At 36.2% G+C, this 20315-nt stretch overlaps 1 protein-coding gene and 1 long non-coding RNA gene across 6 annotated transcripts in view; one reads left to right on the top strand and one right to left on the bottom strand.

Annotated features, from left to right (window-relative positions):
• The window catches only part of rho-5 (rhomboid-5), a 284621-nt gene extending 272994 nt beyond the window's left edge, over nucleotides 1-11627 (top strand). For 3 of the 5 annotated variants that reach the window (XM_069127553.1, XM_069127550.1, XM_069127551.1), the window contains 7 exons: nucleotides 1161-1344; nucleotides 1620-1854; nucleotides 1976-2004; nucleotides 2372-2562; nucleotides 2772-3068; nucleotides 3170-3323; nucleotides 5112-11627. In XM_069127553.1, the coding sequence (XP_068983654.1) occupies nucleotides 1161-1344; nucleotides 1620-1854; nucleotides 1976-2004; nucleotides 2372-2562; nucleotides 2772-3068; nucleotides 3170-3323; nucleotides 5112-5543 (1522 nt within the window). In that variant the 3' untranslated portion in view covers nucleotides 5544-11627. Of the gene's footprint in view, nucleotides 1-1160; nucleotides 1345-1619; nucleotides 1857-1975; nucleotides 2005-2371; nucleotides 2563-2771; nucleotides 3069-3169; nucleotides 3324-5111 lie in introns of all 5 variants that reach the window. The other 2 variants (XM_069127552.1, XM_069127554.1) reach the window with 2 other exon arrangements.
• Nucleotides 1-20315, bottom strand: part of LOC138187084 (uncharacterized) — a 243144-nt gene that overhangs the window by 26926 nt on the left and 195903 nt on the right. The window lies entirely within an intron of this gene.

The raw sequence follows: 20315 nt of genomic DNA, 5'->3' as shown, positions 1-20315 counted from the left end.
ACTATAATGTCGAATGCTGAAACGAAAGGAATTGTATGAGATGCAGAAAGTAAACTAAAATTAAACAGAATACAAATTAGGAAAATTTAATTGCTATATATGTATACTATATAAATTATATGTTCCTATACGTTATATATGTGTATATAAAGATATTTTTTAAAATATAAAATACAGGAAAAAAAGCTTTCAGTTCTACGTGATATTTTTAATTAACTTTTCAAATGTTGCACAATTCGCATTTCAAAATTTCCTGCGTCTTCGAACTGTGAAAAACACGTCTGCCAAATGGGGTAACCGGTAGGGGAAGATTAAAAATTCTACATATATTGTCTGTATTCGGCTTTTCGAGTATAAAACTTCAAAATTTTCAATTTTAGAAGATATATCTGCCGACTGAAATAATCCGGAGATTTTTTTATTATTTCCGATAAACATCAAAATTACGACTTTTCGGTTCCTAAAAATGTTCCAGAGGAATAAAAGAAACGAAGGAGAGGAAAGACAGCGGAAACTGGAAATGCAGAATGGAAATTTGTCTTTCCTACGTTTATTTTATTCCGTAAGTTAGCATTGCCCCGCAGATGAGATGATAACCCAGCTTTATTGAAACAACTTTCTCAGCGGCTCTCCTTCATTCCGCTTTAACGATCGTGCGAAGGTTTTATCATGTAGGTACGACCCAGTTTAAGATATACGCGGAACACAAATAACAAACGCGGATAAGCGGCAAACGTCAGAAATGAGAGGGAAAAAAGCGTGACGCAAAGCGTCTTGCCAGGACGGCGTGATATTTAAAAAATGCCAAGGGGGATATAGTTATCGATCATACGATACAACCTTTGCGGCTACGAAACCTCTTTCTTTCGCCATTTTCCATGAGGTGTTCATTATTTATTGATAGCAGCACACATGCAAATATATGCAAATGTAGAAGCGGTTTTACAATATAATACGAATGAAACTATATACTGAATGAAAACTATTTGATAACGTATAACATACGCAGTGAGCATGTTAAAAGGAAATAATAATAATTTAAGTATATAAATTCTTACTGATAATGTTAAGGTTTGAAATTATTTGTATTTAGAGTGGAAAGTGAGAAGAATAGAAGAGTATAAAAGAAAGATATGAAAAATATTGTTTTATGCTTGCAGGAGATCTTTTCGAAAGAGCGTGTCTCAGAAACCAGACGTCAGAAGGCAGCTGGACGACTTCGAAGATCATCGTCCATATTTTACGTATTGGATCACCACCGTTCAAGTTCTTATTTTGATAATCTCGTTAGCGTGTTACGGTTTTGGACCTGTGGGCATGGATCTTAGTCACAGATCGGGCTTGGTGAGTCCAAAACTTCCAATTATCAATTTTCTTATGATCTTCAATCTTTTCCAATCCTTAGTCATCCATTAGATCTACTTTTCTTATAATGTTCTCAACAAAATCACATTGTATAGTTTATAGAAAAGATAATCAGAAAATCCACTCCTCGCAGTTACTTTAAATTACTCTAAAAATTCCTATCCTATGCTATTGTAATTACTGAGAAAATTCCTACAGTCGCAGAAAGTAAAGCAATTCGGCGTAGAAAGAATATCGTGAAAATTGTGCGGTAGGTTCTCGTGACCAGTCTGTCGTTGCAACAAGTGGACTACCAGGAACCAGCGAATTTCTGGTTTGGTCCGAGGGCCGCGGATTTGATTCATCTGGGCGCGAAGTTTGCACCGTGTATGCGTCGCGATATTAAAATTTTGAAGGAGATCGACGTCTGGCGGGAAAGAGAACGGGACACCGCATGCTGCATCAGGAACGACGACTCTGGCTGCGTGCAATCCAGCAAAGCGGATTGCTCTGTGAGTTGTTATTTCGTTTCCAGCTGGAAAATATTAAATATAAAGGAAATTAGATATTCCTTTGCAGAATATCCCCTCGTATCGTGTTTATAATATAATTTCCTCTTTTACGAACCAACTGGTCCGGGGATTGAGATCGACTGCTACGGTAAATTTCTGTGGAATTTCTATCTTGTTGTCGATTATTTATATAGATATTTATTTTATATATTACATGAATTACGAACACATTGGTGGTTCTTGCTTCTAGAAATTTATATTGGAATTAGTTTTGCATGCGTGTATATAGAAGAATCCTTAATTACTTGTATTTAAACAATTTTTTGTACTGTATTTTATACGTTGCCTACATCTCTTGTAAAACTGTTAATTTCCAGAACCTGATATTCCAATTAATTTTGCACGGTATAGAAATCCTGAAGTACTTTTAATTTTAATTATTTGCATCATTTATCGATTGTATCTTTTGAAGGTAGATTGATTAAAGTGTTTAATGGTGCTTTCAAAAACTATAGAACACGATATCCACATGGAAAAAATGGGGACCTGGGGACAGTGGACCGGGAGGACGCATAAGCGGATCGGTTTGTGGGTTGGATCCAAAGTTCTGCGACGCTCCAGCTAGTATAGCACCTTACGAATGGCCTGATGACATCACCAAGTGGCCCATCTGTCGAAAAACTAATCCGTTTAATCAACGGTTTAGGTAAATTCGTCATCCAAAAATCCAATCTCTCCTACATTTTTTATGTAGCATTTATCCACGTATCTAGCAATGACGAAAACTTTAAAATTCTATCATGTTACCAAAAATCTTCAAGCACCGAAGGTGATAAAACTTCAAAAATATTTTCCTGAATTTTCCAATATTTTTCCTGAATAATATCGAGGAACCCGTTTTGTCTTGCTCAACAGTAGAAACGGGAGTCAACGGAGCAATGGAAATTTCCCAGTAAGCCGATACAAGGACAAGATGGCAGAGCATATGGTTTGTGAGGTGATCGGTCATCCCTGTTGTATCGGCATCCACGGGATGTGTCGCATCACCACCAAGGAATATTGTGATTTCGTACACGGCTACTTCCACGAGGAGGCGTCGCTCTGTTCCCAGGTCGAGTGTTTGCACGATGTCTGCGGTATGATACCATTTCTTCATCCCGAGTGGCCAGATCAGTTCTATAGACTCTTCACCACCATGTTTCTTCACGCAGGGTACGTTTCTGAACAGAATTTATTTCGAAATAATTACGCAGTATATTTTTTCGGCAGAGAATTATATTAAATTATCATGTGGTGTTTTATTTGACTTATAGAGTTCTTCATCTGTCGATCACGCTAATGGTTCAGTATTTCTTGATGCGGGACTTGGAGAAGTTAACTGGCTCGCTGCGTATCGCTTTGATTTATTTTATCGGCGCATTAGCTGGAAACTTGGCCAGTGCGATATTCGTTCCTTACAGAGCAGAGGTATGCATATTTTAATTTCTCAAAGAAATGTCGAGACGAAACAAACGTACCCTGGATTACGATCATATAGCCCAGAAAAATAGGTGAGATTACTGTCACGCGAGTGTATATGTTCTTTAAGGGTTTTAGAAATATTCAAAGAGCACATAAAGATGAGGAGCAATAAATAAAACTAATTGGATGCTCCCTTACAAATTCTTTAATGCAGACATTGTTATGCAGTAGATATTGTTGGAACAAAGATAATATTTAACACCACAACATATCTAATTGTCCTTAAAATATAGAAAGACTACGTTGAAGAGGAATACCACAAAAAGGAAATTATTTCTTAACCCACGCACACAAACGTTTTAATACAACCCAAATTTTTATTAAAGAGGAAATTAAAACTTATGCTTTTGTTTAGAAAATCGACAGACCAAGACACAACGCCATTCAATCGCGTTTCAACGCAACACAACTTAACCATATCTTCACGAATAAGAACAGAAAGAACTTTCTTCTTTCTGCAGAAATTGCCAGGCAAGCGAGAGGCTAATTATCGAGCTGCGATGGTTTTATTAGATGCCACGTAGCAGTTTTAATTGAATAACCTCACGGGACGTTTAACAGGCGCATTTCATTGTGTATCGTCGATTTAATCGACGCTTTGGCCCCGTTCGGGCGAAGTAATTGCTCAGAGACCAGGTTTGCACCGTGACTCATACCCATGAAAAGGGTTAACAGCATTACGATCGTTTCCTTTACGGTGTTTCTCACCCTCGGCCGTCTTATCGCTCGACAGTTTACCCCCTTAACACGTCGGTGAACTTGGAGTTATACGTCAATTCTATTCCCTCTAGTCTCTCTATTCCGACTGTTTTCCTCTATCAGAGAGCGTACACTCGTGAATTAAGGCAGCCACCAGTTCTCGGAGAAGACGGGAGAATAAAGGGGCGGACAGAAAGCACCGTTCCTCGAGAACTAATACCGTCCAATTTGTTCTAATTAGTTTGGTTAAACGTACCTTCCGCCCTGGGAAACTTTGTCTCTATCTCTCTATTTCTCTCTCCCTCACTCTTTCTCTCTCTATCTCTCTCTCTTTCTCTTCCACCCTTTCTCTTTACGCGGCATAGTGTTAATTATTGTTTCAGCCTGACTACTTGGAGAAAGCTGGTCGAGTACGTTAACGCGATTTCTCCTGCGTGGGTTATCGATAATTCGGATCGTTCAGCGATAGTTTGTTGTAAGAGGTTTCTGTGTAATAGAAATTTCTGTAAATGGAAATTTATGTACGATTCTTTTCGACTGATATTGCGTACTTTGAATGGATACGAATGGAATTGCGGAAACACGGCGATACGATTGGAAATGAGTCCTACAATGGAACGTTTCATACGAGTATTTCAAATTAATAAGCGTTTAAAAGAATTGACCATAATAAAGGAAGATTTCATACCAATATCTCCAATTAGTAAACATGCTGAATAGTCGACTTTTTGAAAGAGAAACATAAAATTAACATCGAAATAGCGATCCATTGTCACAAGCAAAATAACGACCAACTTCCCATATAACTAATGCGAATACTTCGAAATATCAATGATAGCCTAGCAAATTAATTAGGAGAGAAATCCAAAAATTAGCATGTAAACAAAGATACAAATCATCCTATAACCAACGCGAGTATTTCAAAAAATTAACGATCGCCCAGGGAACTAAATTAAAATAGAAATTAGCATTGAAGTAAATCAAGTATTTCGCTTTAAACGCGATTTAAAACCATTCAACTCTCATTGTTTACAGGTGGGGCCAGCAGGGGCACACTTCGCCCTTCTCGCCACGTTGATCGTCGAGGTGCTGCACTGTTGGCCGATGCTAAAGCATCCTCGCCGAGTCCTGTCGAAGCTGATCTTCGTTCTTCTAGGCCTGCTAATCCTCGGCATGCTTCCATGGGTGGACAACTACGCTCATCTGTTCGGTTTCATCTTCGGTTTCCTGGCGGCATACGCGCTGATGCCTTTCATCTCGTTCGGCCACTACGACCGTCGCCGCAAGATTTGGCTAATTTGGATCTGCCTGATCCTCATCGTCGTCCTGTTTACCCTTCTTCTAGCCCTGTTCTATAACGTGCCAGTGTACGAGTGCGAGGTGTGCAAGCTGTTCAACTGCATCCCGTTCACACGTGACTTTTGCGCCTCACAGAATATCAACTTTAAACGGGAGGAACCCGTATGACACACGGGGCCGTGTTTCGAAGTCGAGTTCGAACCATCATTCCACGTAATCCGGAATCAAACGACGATGCCCTGCGCTCGTTTGATCGCGCTGGCTCTGGTGTGGAGTTCAAACCGGTGCAGAAACGATCATCACGATTGAAGAAGTACGCGAGACCACGAGATCAGCACGAGACTTGCATGACTTGATGTGTGTTACTGTATCAAGGAATCCAGAGATACTCATCCCAGACGAACGACACTGCCTTAAAGTAAAATAACTCCACCTGGGATCCACGAGGTCTCTTTTAGCCAATGGACCCTGTACGCTCCTTGGTGGGATGTAAATATTAGAGAAGAGAGAAAAAAAAAAAATAAAACAACGCGCCTTTAACGTAACGCGACCATCGTTCTCGACGATCGTGCTTCGAGGGTGGATGCATTGATCCAAAGCGAAGATGAAAGTGAAACGTTCGTGATAGAACGAGACAGAATATTTGTGGACGATTTGCAGGAGTGTTTTACGATGAAACGACGACGAGATCGTTGGAGAGCGGGAAAGTCTTCTCACCCTCTCTTCGAACGTTTAACAAAGAAAGGAAATGAACACGTGTACATAGAACGAAGACTCTTGTTACATATACATATACATACAAGCGTAAAAACGACCTTAATAAATTTAATTTTAGAGAAAGAAAAAGAGGGGTAGAGATGAAGGGGGCAAGGGAACGTTGAAAGTGTTTAGCAGCCCGTACCTCTGACGTTGGAACTATATCTGTGATGGGCGAACACGATTGTCTTCGAGAATATTTTTCATAATACGTCAAGCGGTGCAACATCTTGGAAGGAGATCTTACGCTGGTTACGAACGTGAATCGAATGAGCTTAACTCTCTGAAAGGTCAGGCTGGTGAAGGTGGTACAATTAATAATGAAAACGGATTGGGGCGACGTTCGAGAAGAAAGTGTTAACGATAAGTATATATCCGGTGAAGATTTTAATCTTCAAAAAAAGAAAAGGGGGAGAAAAGAGTAAAAACGAATCAATTTTTTATAAATGGCGTGCGAGAGCGGGAGAAAGTGAGCAAGGGAGCGCTTATCAGTGAACACTTAATCAATTTCCACCTTGTACATAATTATAGATGCGAGAAGAATCGGCTGGAGATAGAAACGAGGTAGGGGTTGAGGAATGAAGGAGAGAAGGATGGACGAGATATGCAGAAGAGCGATTAAATTGCGCTAAGGTAAAACAAACAGAGAGAAAGAAAGAGAGATAGCGGGAGAAAGAGAGAGAGAATAAAGATGAAACAAAGCAGCACTGTGACATTCGCGAATGTGTATTTTATTATAACGGGTATGTAAATGTAAGAAACGAAGAAAGATTGTCTGAGAGAAGTGGAAGAATGAATCTGTTCTTGTCTGCGTCTTGTCGCGTGTAAACGATGATTGAGTATGTACACACGAGGAAAAAATAGCAATAGCGAACGTGATGTGCCACAACGTGGAGATCGTCGCAAAAATAAATGTGAAAGTGATTCGAGGTAGAGAAGATAAAAAGAGGAGTAAGAGGAAAAGAAACGCGTTTCTTCTATAATGTCGTGTCGCGCGTTCAACCATTCGTGATCTCTCATTCATTCTAACGTAGCATGCTCGACGAGGAAGTCGATTAGGTTTCGTCGACGCAGCTACGTCGATCGGTTTTCACGGGAATCATAGAAACATGCCGTAGAAGGAAAGTGTGCTTTCTGCTTCGTATTTGCACATGTGTTCAGACGAAGTTGAATTTGACAATTTCAAATGTCGAGGTTTTGAAACACAGCTATATCTCCTATTATTTCTTCGTCTTCAGAACTTAATCTGAAATTATTGTTTGTACGTTATAAAATTGATAGAAATTACTTCATTTAATGATAAATGTGATATTGCTTTTTTCATAATACATATCAAAAAGTCTCATTGATTCATTTTTTTATATACACTCAGTGAATACCAGTCAATTAGTTAATTAATTAAGAATAATCGTCACGAAACCTTGAAGCACTTATTTCTATTTATTAAAGAAAGTAGAGTACAATATCGTTTAAATATTTTAACGAAACAGAGGAGTGAATCAGAAGCATCGTTTCCTTCTCTCAACAACAATTCCTTCGTACAATTTTTAAGAACGTAACAAGTTATACCATGTTGATTATGGATTCTTAGCGTTCCTTTTTTCGAATTTCGCAAAGGCATGGTTTTCTATCCTCGTATGTGTTGAGCATGCCACGAGAAAACCAGTGATCCATACACGATAGTTGTAATCGTCGGAATGAGTAAATATATTCGTAATCGCTCGTGAATAAGTGTAATGTTAATTGGAGTAACGCGAACATAATCCTGAGATATAAAACGCACTTTTTTAAAGGAAAAAGAATGAGAAAAACGAAAAAAAAAGAAAAAAAAAAAAAGAAACGAACGCGACTCTACGATGATATATTAAACAGCATGTAACGATTTAATTATTCTTCATATAACCGACAAACGATTTTTATACATTTCCCTGCGTATAATGTATCGCTAGTGCTTGAAGAGTCTCAAAATTTATAGCGAAAATAAACATTTTCTTTAATTTTTTATCGGCAATGCTTAGGGAGAGATGAAGGGGAATCAACGTTAGTTTAAAGACACTTTACCTTCTGGCTTGGATATACTCGGATAAAAGGTATAAACGTAAAGGAACCCTTAAGCAAGAAGAATGTTTGAAAGTACAATAAAAGCCGCAGTATCGGTGATTCATTTTTACTTTAATTTACTCAATTTCTTTGAATATAATAAAGTCAGAGTGCAACCTCCTCTGTGAATTATGGCAAATGCGACAATTACGATAATCGAAAACCATGCTCGATGAAGAGGAAAGGGAAGTTTATTCGTCGTGATATCTCGACCAAATCTCGACGTGTGTATTTTCAATTGAAAATTTCGCGTATACCTTCATGCTTCCTTGTCGACTGTTTTTTACCGTTTGCCCGACCAGGCTACGCACAAGTTTCCGCCACACAAAGCCACATTAACGACCGGTCGGCACGAATTCACCTGTTTCTATGTGAAGGAATCAACATTATAAAACGATTAAGCGAGAATTAATGAAAGGCCAGCCCGCTTGTTCTCGCGGCGGTGGTAAGAACACTGGTTTTTCTCTTTCGTAAAAATTATCGTTATCTTGAAACGAGCTCCTGAAGCTCGATTACGTTCGGCAAGAAATATCCGAAAGTCGATCAAGCGAACTTATCCCTAACGCGCGTAATACGTTCAGTTCTATTAGAGATTCTTTTCGGAATATCTGAGTTTGAGTGGCCGTAGCGAGTGGCCACACGTGAAGTAATTAGTTGGAGGAATTTTTTCAGCTTGTAGAAATTTCTTTTTACCAGGAATTCTTTTTTAATTCACTTTCAAAGAGAATACCTTTATGCAGAAAATTCTTTGTTCTCAGAGGAGTACCTTTTTTAAGAGAAATTCTCTTTTCAAGCGATCGCCTTTTTAGGATGAATTTCGCTTTAAAGGAATACGCTTGGTATAGGGAATCCTTTTTAAAGAAATTTTTACGAAGAATCTGTGAAATACGAAAAATATCGAGGTACATGAAATCGAAAGAATGCAACAAAATTTGAATAGAATCCGCTTAAATCGTAATATACAAGTATAAATTATTTCTTGCCAAATTTTTACGAGAGGGAGATTTTTAACTGCCTGCAAATATAATAAAAAATAATACAAATTTCTACGAGTAACGATGGGGATGGAGACAATTTATTCGACCACGCACACGATATTTGTAATTTGCATCGATCACGCGTGAATCGCATCCAACGAGACAGTTGTCCGCATACGCATCAATAACACGTACACGCATGTTACCACGTGCAAGAAAGCTCTAATCATTTTCTACTCCGCCGTTAATTTCCCATAGACAAACGCAAATTAAAACTTTGCTAACCGAACCGTGCACTGAATTGATTTTTCTCATCGTACCGAGGGAAGGTTGGAAAATCGTGTCCAGGCTTTCGTGTAGGTTCATTTCATTCGCGTAACGAACATACGCCGGCAAATGTAAAATAAAATCATTAAAACGGGACGAATCATTAAAATGAATTAGATTGAAATATCTCATTTCCAATGGACGCAGGCAATTAAACGATTCGAATTACGCAACAGCGAGTCCTGGCTCGGAATTTTAACCTCCCCGATTCGTACACTAAACACGCATTAACAAATTACACTGAGTCGAAACGATACATTGAAGTTGTGTTGTGTGAGAGGAAAGAAAAATGATACGTCGTTCTATGGTGGAAAATATTACTGTATTCCTTGGTTTTCGTGCGATGACATTTAAATCGCACGGCATGTCTTCTCTCTTTGGAAGAAGCACAATATCAAATTTTTTAATCAATAGGAAATCACAGCGAAGATTTCAATGCACGTTTCCAATATTCCATTCCTCCAAGGAAGATGATACAATTTTCTAAAGCCGAGGACTCAAATTTTTAACTCATCAGTTTCTAGATTCTAAGCTCAAGTAAAAAGCTGTAATAATTATAAACGTCGTATAAATCATACGTAATTACGGAAATAATCAAAGCAAAGAACGATGCATTTCAACTTTATTTAAACTTCCACTAAAGGAAGAGAGACCGCTTGAAGCTCAGCACGTTCGTCGTTATATTTTAACAAATTAAATCCGGATGGAATACAGCGATAATTTCATCAGTGTATCGTTTTATTTTCCCATGTGCAACGCGAAACAAGTTAAAGTCGATCTGCATCGCGCGAAGCCATTGTCACGAACGAAACAGCCATTAATCGGATCGCAACGAATCGTAATTGTTACTCGACGAGAGCAAGAGAATTTGATTGACGATTTCGTGAGAGAATTATAAACAGCAAGGATGCAAAAAGCGTGATAATTCGGATGTTTGACGACGCATTCGAGAAACTTTGTGATAAACGATCGAGCAAAAGGCGAGAAAAAGACGAGAGGGATAGAAAGGTGGGGACGATGATGAATGAAATGATGGAGGGGGTCCAGGACCTTTGAACACTCAGAAATACATACACGGAAAATACATACACATAGACACTACCGATACATACACACACACTGAACTTTTTCGGATTATATAAATATATAAATATATAAATATGAGTATATGAATATAACACGTATACATAAAGAAGAAAAAAAAAGTACGAATTAAGGACCGAGGTGGACCGAGGTGGCGATTGTCGACGAGTAACATATTGTTATTATTGTAAATGTGTCATATACAGGTAATAGCATGTCATACAAAAGAGAGAATGTGTGAGTGGGTGAATGAGAGTGAGGGAGGGAAAGAAGTACATGAAGCAGTGAAATTGAGACGGGGGAAAAGAAAATCGAGTGAAAGAAATCTGAGAAATACCTTCGATATTTCCATATCGATCACGGCGAGGTGGAATATCGTCTTTCGCCTGTGGGGACGATCGGAGTCGACTGTGTTACGTTTCCCTATCTTACGGAGAGAAATAAAACGTTACGAGAGCGATGGATGAAGCAAAGAACGATCGCATAAAAATAACGAAGTAATCTTTTCGATTATCGTGCAATTTATTAAATGACTTTTAATTGCTTATGAAAAATGAAGCTGTATATAACAGTAAGGAAAAATACGATACCTGCATTTCGCTAAAATTGCGATGATTTAAAAAATAATAGTTCCACTGTCTCTGACAATTCTTCTATCCTCAAGCGATGAAACGGTACTTTCCCAGACTACGAGATGTTCAGATTCTTTTCAAAATTTCACTAAATACAAGTTCTTTGCCAGAGCGATTCGATTAATAAAAATCAAGACTCTCGTAGCCCGAACCTATCTGTCTCCGTAGGCCTGGCATCGTCTCAAAAAGTGCTTGACAACGTTTAATTCGACGAAGAACCATCCGACGTAGAGATTGTATTCGTTTGAGCTACTTCGACTAATATGTCCCTCGATGAAAAACAAAAAAAAAAAATATAAATAATAATAACATTAATAAAAAGAAAGATGGACAAAAAGATACGCGAGTTTCCCGATCTACTTGTCGACGTGTGAAAACGATTTATATACACGGAGGTCCTCTCGACGATTCGCTCTCGATCCGCCATGAAGAGAATTAATTTATGCATACAAACCAAATAAAGTAAAATAAATGAAAAAAAAAAAACGGGGAGAAAGAGAGGGAGAGAAAGAGAGTAAGAGAGTAACGTGGTAAGGCACGCACCAAAGAGAAATAAAAGAGGAAAAAAAAGAGTAATAATGTCTTGTAAATAAAACGTATGCGTCGAAAATGGACCAAGGACCTAAATAGTGCAGCTCGTGTAAAATTGATATCCCGATCTCGCTAATCACGTAGACGAGCTCGGCTGGTAGGATCGTTAAGTAAAGCTACAATTTATCCTAACGTTGTTTAAAAAGCGATGTGGAAAACATCGCGACATTACGGTCTGGAATTTCCTGTGCATCGATCCTGTCGCGGATATTTCGTGTTTCTTACTCCTTGGAAAGAACAGATAATTTCGTGCAAACTTGATCTTCGTTCGGTTAACAAGGCAAAAGATTTGAGTTTCGATAAATTGCTAACTTCATTGTGTGTATGTGCGTGGTGTGTACTGTGTGCGCGCGTGTGTCGTTTAGAATTTTGATATATAATTATAAGCAGTATCATTGTAAATTGTACATTGTAAATTCCATCGTCTTTTAAAGTTTTGATTCGATTATTATAGATTTGTTATCTTGTGGATTTATATTGCTGTCTAGGAATTTTCAGCTTTTTTAACTTTCTTATTCTCGGCATAAAAGGTCTGTGTATCGTTAAAAATATTGCAAGGAGAGTTAGGAGGATGCAAAAGTTTGTTAAAAGGTTTTTACGATACTTCAGATATTCAAATGAAATTCTCACAATAGCTAGCTCGTTGCCTCAATATTAGAAATATATATTTCCAAACGATAGATACATTTCGATTCGAAAGCTTCGATATGTTGTTGTATCTTTCGTCAAAGTGGCAATAGTAGAAATATGTAATGAAATAATTGAAGTCCTCCCTGATTTGTCGATCGATGAAATTACAAAATTATAAAACTCTATGAATATTTCAGAACGAATCCGAAGAAAAACGATATCCTACAATGAAAATTAGATTTAATTAATTTCTCAAACGGAAGATAATGTTTCAAATGTTCAACCATTCTCGAGACGAATACGAATATATTTTACAGCAAAGAGGGAGGACACTTTTCACGAAGGAAAAGAATATTAGATATTTTATCCAAATGGAAAATCGTTTGTTCGCGATTGGATCGTTGCACGCTAGATGCTGGATCGTGACTGAAAACTCGATACCGGAGACAGAGCGAATCCGTGCGAGAGCAAATTTATTCTAATGACAGTCCTCGATCCCCTTTTATATATATACATAAATATAAATATATATATACATAATATACTTTAAGAAGATTCCACCACAGCCGCGCGGTATTATTTTTCTGTATCCCTGTATCTATAACGAGTGATATAAGCGTTAAAGACAAAAGAAACAAAAGAAAAAAAAAAAGAAGATAATGAAACCACGATGGACTAAGGATTACGAGTAATAACGACTGTACTAATTAAACGATTAATTACTTATGAATTACTTCGCCAGGTATTTTTTCGGTTTCATCTAGTAATCGGTAAGGTTTTCGATTACGATTATTATTACTGATCATAAACGATGCATTGTAATTGTCGCTGTTATATACAATACATACATACGTGCGTATATAGACGTATACGATATGTGCACGCGTGCGCACACGCGCGCGTCATTTACACGCCTGTGCACATATGTATATGTGTATAAGTCCTTGAACAACACATTAATTTAATAACAATAAAGAAAAACGTGAAACTCATCTCCTGGATGCGTTTTATGTCTACCTCTTACGTTCTTAACGTTTGAAATACCCATTTGCTATTATGAAGACACGCGTTTGTTTTTTTTTTTTTTTTTTTTTAATACTTTTTAATTTACCGTCTTGATGTTCGAAAAGACGCAATAATTGTATATACTTCAATTTATTTTTTATTACCGAGGAGTAAGTGAAAGCGGGACTGTGAAGTACTCATTGGAGGTAAGGAAATATGAGGTTAAGAAAGAAAAAGAGCCATGGAGTGAATTCGCAGGACAAGTGGGTTCGTACATCAGAACTTCGCATAGTAAGAGTTTACACTGAGTCTCCTTAGTACTTACGATTTCTCGTTCATATAATAGTAGTTCGCGTTCCAATAAATGAATTCAATCACCATGAAGTCTATTTAATCGAGTATTAACTAAAATTTCATTTAAATAAACGGTGCACTTTCAAACGGGCTAATTACGGACGACGCGGTGTTATAAATTGTAGAGGGCGTAATAAAATTGTTGAATAGTCGGTATTGCAGAACATGTAACGCGATATCCCGTAAGAACCCGTAAGATAATAAGGTTTCTGTCGCTTCCACAATAATTGAGTTGAATGTAATTTCTATATTCACCGTAACAAATAACAGGTGGCATATGAAACACTGTTTTTTCCGAAATCGGTATCTTAAAACGTAAGACACAAACTGTAGCAAGATTGACGATCGGTACAGTAGATGGACATAAGCTGAGTACATTTTATCAATGATTTATTACCATTTATTGTTCTAAAAGTACTTAAACATACAGATACATGAAAGTATCACTATTGCTAATTTCGTTCCTTAATTTTATTTTTATTTTATGTGCATTCAGAATGTATTAATACAATGGAAATTTCGGAAATAAAATTTAAAACGATATAAGCATGGTAAACGTTATTTAAATCTATAATCTGTTATGATAATTTACATTTTCAAGTTCAGATCTAAATTTTCATAGTCGACACAGATATTTTCTAGCTGCATTTACAATTAAAGTACCTACTACGTACGAATATATGGATTAATACCAAGACTTTCGCGTAAAATACAAATGTACGTAATCGCAATATCGTTTCATTTAATCCATCATCGTATTTCTCTCCCCTTGGTTATAATAAATCTTCGTTTATGCTGTTCCTCAATATCGTTTCATCTACATCACAACGAGATGCAATTGCACCTAGTATATTGAAAATATTAATGGAGCAATGCAGAGTATTATATTACAGGAAGATAAGAAAAGAAAAATTAAGATATAGTGTCTTTTTATGCTTTGGAAAACGAGAGACACGATCTTCATTCTACTAAAATGCTTCCGCATAATATATCATTTGACGTCAGCCGTGTATCTGGATATTTTTATTGAAACCTTTTAGTCTTCATTAAAATATATGAACATGATGTTGAAGTCGAAAGATTTTATGCTCTGTCCTTCAAGTTGATTCAGAGATTATTATCAAATACATTTATTTACTGTTCGTGCTTTTACTAAATTAGAAAACAAGCGTGAGCACAAATGAGAGATACTCTTTCATGCGTAGGATAATTCAACCACCTCGTTCTTCTTTTGCAAATGGAGCATGCTTGTTGACACGGTTTTAATTACGAGAATCATGTATTAAAGATGAGCGAACGAAAATGCTCAACCAATTTCTCGGCAAGAAAACAACTGCAACGCAGAAGCTAACAAAACATTCTTCAAGTTAAAATATTTCGTACAAAACAAATATCAAATATTATTTTGAATAGTTAAAAAAAATATAATATAATTACAAATCACGTCTTACAAATAAAGACAGAAGCGTATGAACAGACGAGAAATATTAAAGAAGATGTAGCTAAGGATGATAATACTTTTGAACCAATTAACTGTGTAATGATTGTGAATAAAATTAAAATATACATGTAACGGCACTAGCATTTACTAATTTATGGAGCGTTGTTCGTCCTTCAAGTTATAGTCATAATTTCACTGACCTACCGCGAAAATGTATGATTACTTGCTCTTTCTTTTTTTACTCCGAAAGCTCGTAGAGCCGGCATGAAAATTTACTTCGTTTTATTCCAGACTCATTTTGTTGTCGGTCAATTTACGAACAAGCCGAATAACAAGCATGATAATTTGCCTGTTCTTTTCTTTCTTTTTCCTTTAATCGTACAATCATCTACAATGCAGACTAATTTAAATACCGAACAAAGGAGTGTTAATGAATATACGAATGGCAAAACTGACCTACCTCTACGAAAGGTAACATTCATGTGCACGTGTAACATTTTATTTTTCGACAATGTACTGTAATTTGTTAATTTATTGAGTGAAAATATTCATTTGGCCACGTCTTAGATCGATTTGACATTGAAGATTTTGGTCAAAGTTCATTTAAATATGTTCCAATTATTGTTGGATTTATAGCCTTATCGTTAAAAGATTTCATAATACAGATAGAAAGTAATAGAAAAAAACAGAATGGAAAGTTTGATAATTTTTTAAATCCTTTGCATAAATTAAATATGCGAATCTGTTCGTAAGTAGTGATTTAAAAAATAAAGATCACTAGCAATATTATTATCTGCAATCTTCATAAAATATAAAACGACATTATTTATAAGTTTTCTTTTAATAGAACTCTTAAGCGTGTCTTTCAAGTCCACCGCAAAATTATGTAACTTTTCCTTAAAATCTTCGAAAAACTCTTCGACTCTTTGCCCAACGAAAATTCCATTAACTTTGGAGCACTTTTACAACCTTTTTCGTCGTTCGACTCGTTCAAATCTTCATCTTGCCACAAAGTATCTACATGCATATACATAGGAAGTAGATTAAAAGGACAAAACACCAATAGAGCCAAGGGAAAGCAATATTCTAAAAAAATTTGTTCATGCACTTACAAAAACGAAAAGAACCTACAAAATATTTTCTTTTAATAATGAATTCACGAACCCTACCACTTTTCTGATCCTCTTCTCTTCTCCTCATAAATTGCACATATAAGAGAAAGGGGACATAAAAATCAAATTAGACAAACTCAAGAAACAGTAATACTTTAAAAATATTTTCACAATATCCAACAAAAAAAAAAAAAAATATACTTTTCCGAGAATTTTTGACAAGCTCTCAAAAAGATCTATATTTCCCAATAACAAATATATCAACTTTAAACCGATTTTATAATCCTCTTCATCCCTTCACGAATTTCATGTTCCAAAAATAAAAAAAATGAAAAATAAAAATAAAGCCTAGATAAAGGGCAATCAATATCTGTAAGAGTTTTATTGCAAAACTATAACCAAGAAAAACGTAACTTTTCTTGAAAATTTTTCTAAAAAGCTTTAAGCCTTTAAGCTTGCAGAAATTATATCAATTGTAGAAAGCCTTTCTATGATCCTTCACAAATTACGTTATTAGTACTTCCTACAATTAACTATTATGCATTTTTATTTTTATATTGGCCTGTTGAATTTTGGTGAGTGTTTTTTTTTCGGCTGAGTTATCATTTCCCCTGCCTTTACCGATTTCCCCTTTTAGTCGCTTTGTACGACTTTATACTATATCAATATATAATTACACTTGTCAGTTTCACAAACATCAATCTACACGTCTACAAAATTTACACGATTGTGTCAATTTTATAAACGCGTTTCATTCAAACTGAAAGTGCCGATGAACTGTACTCGTGTCGAAATGAGTAAAAATCGCAAGTACAACCGTTACATATCCACATGCCGGTCGAGTTCGATATCAGCTTATCGAGTTCTTCTCTTGGAGTTTTCATCGTCATGCACTCGAAAGAGAGCATGACAATTTGTTCAGCTAGTTACAAGTGTACACTATACACGTTCGTACAAAGTCGTATTTTATTATCGTCGGTTACGATACGCGGATTTGTAAAGATCGAGCGTTCCACTTGACATTTCTATTTTTTCCACGATACGAGTTGCGGAGGCGGTGATTGTTTGCTGGGCACGCTTAATGTGGAACATCGTTGCGAAAGTTATACCACTAGACAAAAATTTTTCCCGATTTACAATCTGATAGTATGATAAATGAGGTCGATATCCGTTTGTGAAAGTTGAATGGATTTTGTTGAAAAAAGGAAACCTTTCATCATGTGTATTGCGTGTATTTTGTATGAAATTTTTTTTACTTTGTTCTTTTATAGAACACAATGTATCTCGCTTGTAACGAAGACAAATGAAACCAGTTCATTGAGTAGAACATTTGGAAGAATCTGCACGCGACAAGGTTTATCTTCTACAATTTCGCGAAATTCCAACGTGAGCGACGTGTGTAATTATAGAAGTCAAGTACAAGTTCCAAAGTTTGGGATCAAGCTAATTCGGTAAATTGCGATGTATAATTTATCTCAGGGTATAAACTGCACTTAGGAAGAAGTTTAACCCTTTAAGTTACATAGACGCATGTATATACGGACCTCCATCGCTTTGGCAAAATTCCATCATAGACTATGTACCAATTTGTTACCAAAAAATATACTTCATCTACTGCATGCAATTTCACACAGTATTTAAAACAATGTATTCAACGCGAAACATATTTTGGATTATGAAATTTAAAGCATTCGATATTTCGAGATAGATTTGCAATTTTTATGAAAATTATATAACTGGTTACGATGATACAATTAACTTTTGTAAAATATATGGATAAAATATTCTTTTCATTTGCCATACATTTCTCACATGTTTTTCATTTTTACTTATTTCTTACAAGTTCCATTTTCTTTAGTCATTGGCAGTGTTAGTGTTAAAGAAAGGAAAATTCTACTTGAAGTGTCACAAAATTCTTTAGCAGTACAATACAAAGCGAAAGGGCGAAGCTTTCGTGCGTTGCTGTTCCATTTCCGCTGTATTTGATAATTTAGCCCGGTAAATTCGCAGAAACATGTTTCATAGAGATAGGTCAAATTGCAAAGGGCGACGAGAAAGGTATGGATGCTTGTTAAGAGACGTTGTATCCTGTGCTACCTGTGATTCAACATGCTGCGATGTAACCAAGAAACACGAGGGCACTTAAGACCCCAGACGTACCATGAACTAACTCAAGCAATAAGACACACAGCTTGAGTTCCCGGTGGTCGTGCTAAATACTTCGCGGCCGAATTGTCAGTCCTAGACAACATGGTCTTGATATTTTACGCGGCAATAAAGACTCTGTTACTCGGGGGAATCACATTGCACCTACTTCGTGATCGTTTTTCTCTCAACAACCTGATAAATAGACGTCTATAAACGTTCAAGATTTCATCATCGGCGTGTACAGTCACTGACACATCGCGTGATACTATTTATCGAAGGAAGGGAGGAATTATACACGGCGGGCTAGGGGAATTGTATTTCTTAATTAAAACGAGTATGCTGATAAGAGCGGCTGCGATGTCTTATGTATATTTTTCAACATAGTAATGTATTAATCGGGAACAGTCAAGGGAATGAATTTTCAGCCAGGGGAAGAATTTTAATTTATGGCCGCGAATGCCGACGTAATTAAATTTACAAAACGAGAAACTCGCGTGCACGTTACCTGTATTAATTAAAGAATACTCCGGCATAACGGAACGGTTTTACGTATTCGAGTTATTAGCTATTTATTAATAAACTAAATAATATCGCGAGTTGGATTTCAGTTAGCAGAGGCGCCGGGATATACAGCAATTTAATGAAATATTATTTTTCAAGGAAATCTCATTTTTGCGAGTGTTGAATACGTTTTAATAAATTCATCTGCTCTTTCTCTCTTTATCCCTTTTTTTGGTTATTTATAGAAAGAACATAAAGTATCTCCCTGTACAATTAAACAAGATTGATGCTTTCAAATATTTTCCATTTATAGAAAAACTTCACGTATAACGGCCCCATCGGGAAATCCCGGCGTTATATCAAATATTCCATTATCAAAGGTTTATTGTATAAGGATTAAACAAACAATACAAAAAAGCATACTCGTACACCACTTTAACTTTCAGATTGGCATCCAGCGAAACAAGTGATGCATACAAAATGCAAATGGGACCTCGATATATTATATGCGTTTACAGTCCGTGAAATATATCCGTTATCGATCGCAAATAATATAGTTTCTATCTTATCGTCGCGCTATATCGCGTGTATCTTATCGCCTCTCTTTACTTTATCATTGAAACAATGGTTTTTCCTAAGATATCGATCTACGATATCGCGCGAAAGTCTTAGATTAATAAGAAACGAAGTTTGTTGCTTAAAACATATAATTTCCTTAACCCTAGAATACAAATGTTGTTTGATATTCATTTATCACAATTTCATTTTTGGCTAATAGCTTAACACGTTTCTAATTAGTCATTCATATTCAAACATAAAGCTTTTATTACTTGGAATTAAATTAGCAACATTCGTCATCTACTATTAACACATTCATCAATGATCATTCGTTACAAATTCCCTGCGTTAATCATTCGTTACAGAGGCTACATCAAAATCCAATCTTAAACGAAAAGTTCCGACATAGAATGTTAAATAAAGAATCGAAACATAAATTTAAAATTTAAGAAAGAATCAAAAGCTTATGACATTAAACCACCACACAATGTAGCCAAAAATTTAATCAGAATGTCTGCAAAATCAAGTTTGAAGGATCGAAATTCAAATATAAAATTTAAAAAAGAATTGAAAGCTTAGGACACTCAAACGCTACACGATATATGCATATACATAGTGGTAAAAATTTCCGGGCAGGTAGATTTTTCATTTTATATTCCAAATATCAATATTATACAACTATATAATGTTCGTGTATTACATTATTTTCTTCCGCTTATTACGCT

This window comes from Bombus flavifrons, chromosome 14 (assembly GCF_040668555.2).
Source record: "Bombus flavifrons isolate JBK064 chromosome 14, iyBomFlav1_principal, whole genome shotgun sequence".
Lineage (NCBI taxonomy): Eukaryota > Metazoa > Arthropoda > Insecta > Hymenoptera > Apidae > Bombus > Bombus flavifrons.
The sequence above is the reverse complement of the archived record's forward strand: the minus strand, read 5'-3'. Positions and strand labels throughout refer to the sequence as shown.